Source organism: Epinephelus moara, chromosome 18, assembly GCF_006386435.1.
Source record: "Epinephelus moara isolate mb chromosome 18, YSFRI_EMoa_1.0, whole genome shotgun sequence".
Lineage (NCBI taxonomy): Eukaryota > Metazoa > Chordata > Actinopteri > Perciformes > Serranidae > Epinephelus > Epinephelus moara.
In genome coordinates, this window is record NC_065523.1 from 33356484 (window position 1) to 33364999 (window position 8516).

At 40.4% G+C, this 8516-nt stretch overlaps 1 protein-coding gene across 4 annotated transcripts in view; it reads right to left on the minus strand.

The window, feature by feature from the left end:
• LOC126405132 (zinc finger CCCH domain-containing protein 7B-like) overlaps positions 1–7987 on the minus strand; it is a 23508-nt gene extending 15521 nt beyond the window's left edge. Inside the window, exons 1-9 of one of the 4 annotated variants that reach the window (XM_050068696.1) lie at positions 7773–7987; positions 7452–7519; positions 7229–7316; positions 5225–5422; positions 3320–3478; positions 2487–2567; positions 1985–2044; positions 1710–1764; positions 1461–1612 (exon numbers count right to left, since the gene is read on the minus strand). In XM_050068696.1, coding sequence (XP_049924653.1) covers positions 1461–1612; positions 1710–1764; positions 1985–2044; positions 2487–2567; positions 3320–3478; positions 5225–5422; positions 7229–7316; positions 7452–7510 — 852 coding nt within the window. In that variant the 5' untranslated portion in view covers positions 7511–7519; positions 7773–7987. Of the gene's footprint in view, positions 1–1460; positions 1613–1709; positions 1765–1984; positions 2045–2486; positions 2568–3319; positions 3479–5224; positions 5423–7228; positions 7317–7451; positions 7637–7772 lie in introns of all 4 variants that reach the window. The other 3 variants (XM_050068694.1, XM_050068697.1, XM_050068695.1) reach the window with 3 other exon arrangements.
• Between the last annotated feature and the right edge of the window lie 529 nt (positions 7988–8516).

Consider the following 8516-nt stretch of genomic DNA (forward strand, 5'->3'; position numbering starts at 1 on the left):
TGGAAGAACACTCTGGAATCGCATATATTATAATCGTACCAACCTATATTTGCTGCACTGTGCCGCGACTATCACATAAAACGTGTTATTTTAGCATTACTGTGCTAATGCTCGTGTTACCAAAACAATTAGAAATAAAACAGTCCTAACATATATCTGACAGATAACCTATATCTCACTGGTAAGCTATAACATGTCGTAACATGGTTCTATATCTCACTGGTAAGCTATAACATGTCGTAACATGGTTTAGATTCCTAAATAAATATTCACCTCGTCGCTAGATACTCCTGAAAAACTCTGCTGCTGTCTGCGCAAGGCTTTTTGTCCTACGAGGCCACCGTCACTTACCCGACGGGAGGGGTGAGTAAGTGAGCGCGAGTGAGCGCTGCAATCTAGAATCTGATGTCACTGTTACTCACCATTTTTATACACTGAGGCTTTAAATATTCACTGCAATATCAGAGAGCTGTGTCCTGGTCAGGGTGAAAAAGCCTCTGAGGCAGAATTTTACATCAAGTATGCACTGTTTAACTTGCTCCTGAAATCAGGCACCTCTAATCATCAGTCTAATCATCCACTGGGCCGGATTGGACCCTTTAGCGGGCTGGTTTGGGCCCACAGGCCGTATGTTTGATACTTCTGCTCCACACAATCAGCACAGTTCCAAGGTGGACACCGAGATTAGTGTCACCAACTCAGTATCTGACCAAATGTCTCCCCTTCTGTTCCTGAGTTATGACGTTGAATTACAGCCAGAAAAGAGTTTTTGTAGAAGTAGTGACCAGATGCCAGACTGTCAGCAGCATGCATCCAAGAGGAAGCTATAAAAATTGTGTGCACAGCACCAAAAAAATGCAAATAAAGAGAGGCAAAATGTCAAGCGGAGTGAATCTGGGGTTGGCTTTCACCTTCCGCTACGCTGGCGATACTGTCACAAACATTACATACCCAACAATTCCTGCATTGCATAACCATAAAGGAAAACGTACAACCTAATTCTTGTTGTTTTTAGAGTCTGATCTCTAATGTTTCCTCCCTACTGGGCACATTTGTCAATAAAACAGCAAACAACTGCCCATTATCTGTTTCATGACCTCCACATTTACACTTCAACGGCATCAGTGTGTAAGAGATAAAAAGCTGAAAGATTGTTTTCTGTGATGGTTAGGTATCCAAAGCAAGACTCAGACTTGACAGGTTGAACTCTTCAGCACTGGAATGAATGAAAAAGTATGCAATGTGTTGTAAACGAACTAAAACATGATTAAACCTGTTCCTTCAAAAATACCATGTGTGTAATGCCCACACTTTTAAAGACTTGGACAGTATCAGTGTATCACACATGCTCTCCCAGTGAAGCAGTCCTCCACAATCAAGGACTCCTTCACTCCATTATCACTGACAAAGGTTAGTTTACTACTCCACAAGGACAAACGCAGCACAAACACATATTTCACCTCCTGTTCATTGGGGAAGCAGTCCAGCAGGCTGTCCAAGTCATCTCCCATCAGTTCGCAGTCCTCCAACATGTCCACCGTGTCAAGCACCACCGAGGAGACGGCAGGAGTTGGGGAGGGACTGGGGGACGGAGACATGCTGGGAAAACGGACTGAAGAGAAACAGGATGGAATTTATTAAGACCATACACTGCATGCTGCCTGTTGTTGATGCAACATAATTTTGATAAAGGATTCAAGAGTTCACACCTGGTGCGAGGCCACTCAGAGGATTCATACCGTTTCCTACATGAGCAGCAGACACCTGGAAGTGAGAAGTAAAAAAAACAACATAATCAAGCACAAATAAAAAAAATATAATAAGCATGTGAAAATAAGAGAAACTGATTAAATGCTTAACAAAAAAAAACATTAGCTGTTTTCTCATTTGGGAAATAGAAATATTGGAATTTGGAAATTTGTTTTATTTTTCACATTTTTTTCTAATGTATGGTGGTGAAATGTTTAAGATAATAGAAAGTTGCCTTGATGGCTTCAGTAGTCATGTTTCCATTTGCAGCGCCTCTCATGATAAGTGCACCTTCCTGGGAAAGACAAAAACAGACCAGATATGAGAGACACAGCAAAGTGAGGATCAAGTCAGGACAAATCTGCACCATGTCTGCACTGGAGTTAGGCAATAAGACAATATATGCAGATTTTTCTTGACCATATCTACAGTCGTAGGCATTTCTTTATTATCTCTGGACTCTATTATCCCCTTTACATATTTAATTGTAACACCAATGTGCTTTTTTAAGGTATTTAATTCACACTTAAATCATTTTTACCACAAGGACACTAAGTCATGATTTATGTATCGTTATCACAATATGAAATTACAAGATTTTATCCTTGCCCAACTCTAGACAGCCTCCTATCTGACTATGACAAAGCTGAAGACTGAGAAACTGAGAACTGATTGAGAAACATTATTCATTTATTTTCCGCAGAGAACAAAATCTAACTGGTCGTCACTTTACTAACCTTTGCTCCAACATAGGGTTTCCGATTTTTCAGTCCCAGATGGACGGCCAGCTCCTGAGCGAGCTCGTTCACCTGTTTGTCCTGTCAACAGAAAAAGAACAAATCAATCCACTGCACCAGCGACAAGTCTGAAACAGTTACCATAAGGAAATGTGAAATGTTGCATGTCCAGAACCACACAAATGACAAATTCATGCTTATAAACACTGTTTAATCTCTTAAAACAAAACAAGAAAAATAATTTGTGTCACTGGCGGAGCAGAGAGAGGCTTCTGAAATGGCTGATGGATTAACAACGTTGTCTAGAGCAGCCGCAATCAGAACACATTACAAGTGCACCCGGTGCAATCTAGGGTTAAGTGAATCTTCAAAGGAGAGGCCTGGCCCAGTGGTTCTGTGGTTGGAGCGTGCATCCCATGTACAAAGACACCGTCCTTGCCTCAGCAGCTGTGGGTCTGTTTCCAGGCTGCAGCCCTGTGCTACATGGGGATTCATCCTAACAGAAAAATTAATATTTGTACAAGATTTCATTGTAATCCATCCAATGGTTGTTGATACAAGTGGTGGAACAACTAACAAACACTTCTTTACCTAGAACCATGCTGCTCCCGTGCTAAAAATCCAAATAAGTGGACTTTGTGATTACTTATTTTTTGTCAGAGTGATATTTCTGAGGCCAAATATTTACGCTCATATCATTTTGTTCACCTAAATTACACTATGATATTGCATCTGTTTACTCTGGTACAAAGAAGCATTTCACTTTAAGGGCCAGCCATCACCATTCAAAGGGTCAATACAAAGTTTTCATTTTCATCCTCCCCTTCCTTTACCAGCCGAGTGATGAGCAGACAGTCTGTGGTGCAGTTGTAGGCCTCCTTGTACTTCCCCAGCTCCTTCAGACAGAGTGCCTTCCTGTACAGGGCCCTGCGGCTCTCCTTACACACTTTCAGAGCACTGTCGCAGTCCTCCACGCCTCGATTATATTCCCCCTGTGGAAGACATGAGAGATGGAAGTAAAGGACAGAACTAAAACATTTAGAGTCGGATCAGTTTCGTTTTTATAAGCAGCTTGTTGTTCGAAGGAGGAGGATGAACAGGAAAGAAGAAGGAAGAGGAAGAAGGGGGAAGGAAATGAATAAGGAAGGAGGAAGAGGAAGAAAAGAAGAAGAGGAGGAAAGAAGAAGAAGAGGATGAAGAGGAGGAAAGAGGAAGAAAAAGATTGGAAAGGAAGAAGAAGATGAAGAAGGCATAAAAGGAGTTTTAAAGAAGAAGAAGAAGAAGAAGAGAAGAAGAGGAAGGAAGGGGAAGACGATAAGGAGAAAGGAAGAACCATTTTCTGTGACCTAAACTACAGTTTAAATAACACAGAAAACACTACATTTTAAACCCCCCTGTGTCTGTGAGGACCGGGCCTGACATTTAGTCCTGGTCCTCCCAGGTTCGCCTTGGCCTCCCCTTGAACTCATGCTAAAACCTCCCTGTGACTCTTATCATGTTGATGAAGTGTCTCCCCCGCTCCCAAAGCATTCATGTACTGCCTTGGTGTCTGTGGTGAAATCCCCTGCACTGCATTATTTATGGACTTTCCCTCGCTACAGCATAAAATAGTTTACATAGTGAAAAACATTTCTGACAGGAAGCTGTGGTGGACGAACCACTGGCATGTTAGGCAAAGGATAATGTACAATGAGGAGGTCATTACTGCTGAATGAACTCCTTCAGGAAGCTGGCTCCAAAAGCGAGTCAATCCCTATAAAATGCCAAACTGTACAGCAGAAATAAACATGGTTACAACCTGGTACAAAAAACAGTTTTGGTATCTGTAGCTATTTTCGACCATGTCATGTCAACTGTACAGCGGTGGATTTTTATACAACTCTCACGTTAAAATGTTAAGGCTTAAAGTTACACATAGAAACGTCGTGGCTGCTTGGAGCGCCAGGCTGTAGGCTCTGCGTCGCGGTAGCCGTAGCCTGACGTGCACCTCCCCAGAAATGTACCTACACGTCATGGTTACATTTATACAATGTAAAATACCATAGGCTTGTGCTAAAAACATTCTCTATTAAGCCATGTTTAAAGTGTGTTTTGAATCAACTAAACTTGACAGCACTTCACAGAAACCCCAATGCTGACTAGTGTTTTGGAGGTGTAACTGCAGAGTGACACAGACACACCACAACGGCGTAGGCTACGGCGTAGGGTCTGCTGCACAAGTATAAATCCCCCTTGAGTCTACAGGACGGCCATGCTGGTGAAATGAACCCCATCAGAATGTATCAAGACCCCCCTGCTTCCCTTCAGGGTTTTGCATCACCCTGTCAGGGATTATTTCTCAATAATGATCCGCTCGATGTACATTATCCTGTTTATTACACTGCTACATGCTGAAGAAATCAATACACATATTCATTTAAAAATTATTTATTGCTTCTGCTAGGCGTCTATGATCAGAGCTGTAGCCATAGCAACAAACAAAGCCTTGTAATAATGGGTATTAAAGATTACAAGTTGGAGTAGGTTGAAAAATGCCTCTAAGCTGTCATTATAATGGGTCGATCCACTTTTATCTGGCTCCTTAACTGACTGACTCACACACAGATCAGATTTGGGTGTGGAGGAGCGTTTGTCACGAGCCCTCAATACATAGTCACAGCTGTACACATTCTGTCAAACAGCTGTCTACATCTCCACAAGTGTCTGTCTGAGCTGCACTGAAACAATCTGTGTCTCACCATACTGTGGTAGGCAGCAGCCCGGTTGACATACAGGCTCTCCAGCAGAGCTTCAGGGATCTGGATCTCCTCGGCTGCAGCGTAGCAGGAGACGTTCAAGCCTTCACTGAACTCCCTCACCGCCTGCTCCCACTCACTGTCTTTGAATAAAGCGTTGCCCTCTTCAAGCAGGTTGCACACTAACCGGGTCAGGAAGTCCTGAGAGGAAATAGAAAGAGGGAAATAAGATGCTGGTGGCTGTTTGTCCCAAAAACTGGATCAGTCACACCCCACAGCTAAGCTTTTATTCCGTTTCGTCTGATATCACAAATTAATATAAATATTTTTCAGAAACAAAGAGACAACTTGTTGCTCTGTACAATCAAACGTAGATCAGAATCTTGTGTCAGGTGCTCATGGAGAACAGGAAATAACAGGGATTACAGGAAGGCAATCCAGGTACTTTTAAAATACAGAAAACGAGGAAGGAAGTATGTCAAAGAGCTGACATGTTTCGAGCACTGCAGGTCTGCGTCAGGGCTTTAAAAACGTGTCATTACATCTGTTTTACAAACTTATTAAACCACAATAAAGTAAAACAACACCTTTAGAAAACAAAAGGCTGTGAATTATTATTTTCTTTAGGGCTTTTTAAAGTTTAAAGGAAATGTTCTTTATTAATGCGTATAAATCACACAATTAAATACCAATGCTACACAGTGCAAACACAAAAAGTCTTCATGGTCTTAATAAGTAGGCTACATAAATGAAAATAGATATAAAGATAAAGATAAACCGGGTAATATGGTCTTAGGTTGTAACCGTTCTTTAAATTTCTTGATTTATTATCATTATATTATTGACGCTTATTTCCTGATATTGCCATGTTTTATGCATGTATTTATGTATTTTATTTTTTCCCTTTCACCTCATCTTTTTCGGTCTCTACATATGTTAAATAATCCTAAAAAATGGAAATAAAAAAAAAAGAAATGTGGACTTTTACATAGAAAAGCTTCACTTTCTTTCAGAAGAAGAAATTTAAAATTTAGATCGAATCAAATAAACATTAAATTAAAAAATATATGCAGTAGTTAAGACCTCGCAAACTCAAATTTAAGACTATTTAATGACTTTTAAGGCCTTATTGTTGTAACACTGAATATAAGACATGTTTTTTGTATCATAGTCAGCAGCATCTATAATAAATGACATGCTTATTCTACTTAAACTATAAATATGAATATTTTCTTTGGTATTTTTTTGTCATGTACAGATACAGTGATGCTTGCTGCGTAATATACGCGTTGATGTCCAGTGTTGAGTCTCTGTTTGATCATGAGATGACACAGTTAGTGCACAATACCCAGTAGGGCTTGCTGTAACTGCATGATGCCACTTTCACATCCTGTCTGAAAACACAGTGTTTCAAGCTGGCATATAATGCTGACACACATATTGACACCTGCACTGATGATTTTATACCTAATATTTATGGTTATACTTTTTGTGTGGTTTCATCAACTTTTACTGTGTATTATGGAATTGTTTGACTTTATCATCTATGGATACATGGCTGTTTTTTTTCACTGTGTCTTGTAAGGTGTCCTTGAGTGCTCTGAAAGGCAACTATAAAAAAAAATGCATTATCATTATTACTAAAATACAAGTACATAAACCTTCTGTCAGGACTACAGGACAAGTTAGTAGGATTTGTCCTCTGGGGGACAATGAATATGCACAGTTTCATAGGAATCTATGCAGTAGTTTCATTGTGGTATTGACAGGAAGAATGGTTACAGCAACCAGCAGCTCTTTCAGAAGTGATTACTCTGAGTATTACGACAGCTTTGAAAGGAATCTGAAACCCAACGCGGCCTCCAAGAGGAGAATGGGAAGAAGTCCTTGATTTGACATGCAGCCAGGAATGAAAACACAGACAGAGGCGTTTTAGGAGAAACACAACAGAAAGCTCAGGAGCAACTTATGACTGAGTGATTGAAAATGATGACACATAAAACTCACAGGACAGGAGTGAAGAGACAGTGGAGACAGACATGACATTGTGTTTGGTACCTGGTAGCCCTCTGGCTCTGGATAAGCCAAGGAAGACCTACAACACAAGATGCAAACTTGATCAGAAAAGTAGTGACACAGCTTTAAGTATCAAGGATATGAGTCATTCAGGGACAGAGCAGGTTTCACTTTCAATCAGGCTGCATTCAGATTAATTAAAAACACATCTCACTGTATAAACATCAGAGATCTGCTTATCTCTTCCTTGCGTTTCTGTCTGGCAGGGTCCATGCTTGTTCCCTGGGGAGAGGACAAACACACCACAAGTGGATGGATGTTGATAGTGTTGAAATGTAGCTGGTGACCCCCCACTTCCTCCATGAGCACAAAGCAAGAACTGACCACTTCTGTCACATCCTGCACAGACACACACCGAGCCTGTCACATTCATTTAGCATTAAATATAAGTACTAATACCCAGCATACAAGCCCCTCAGCCCTTTTGTTTCCCTGGCTATCATGGCGCGAGTGGGCCAACTTCAGACACACCTACCGTATGAAGTGAGGAAGTTCATTGAACCGAGGCAAAGTTTAATATCCGAGGAGGAAAGACGGAGAAACTTTCGCCAGATGAGATGTCGAGACACTGCAAACCGACGAGGAAGAGTCCCGCCGAGGCTCCGTGACTGACTTTACATACCTCAGTTAAGTTTCGATTTCCAGCAGCCCCAGTCCACCCATGAGCCACCCACAAACCTCCACACTGGCCCTTTAATTAACACATGTGTTTGAACCCTCAGTACATTCTGTCAGGCACCACTTCCTGCATACACACCATAACTTCCACACACACGTTTTTATTCTGCGATGAATTCACACACAGTTTATTTTAGTTCTTTATTTGACATTACGACACAAGTTATTTTAGGAACAATAACCGTGTAATCCTCAATATCAACACGATGACCCAAGTGGTTCCTGACAGATTGTACTCGGGGCTAAATATCCACCGTGGTTAGTTAAAGAGTCTACAATAACGTAAACAAAAAGATATTAATAAATAAGTACATAAATTTATTTATGTACTTATTTATTATTATTTTTAAATAATTTATTTTTGAATTGTTTGTAAGTTTATATTTTTGATTTTATTTACCAAATTAAATACACTTTTTTTTATGTTACAATCAAGGGGTCAAGTAAATCCAGTTTCCACCTGAAATTGACTGACGCAAAATTATTTTTTGTGTATTTTCCTCTAATTCTTTATCATTATATTTACAGTAATTTTACATAC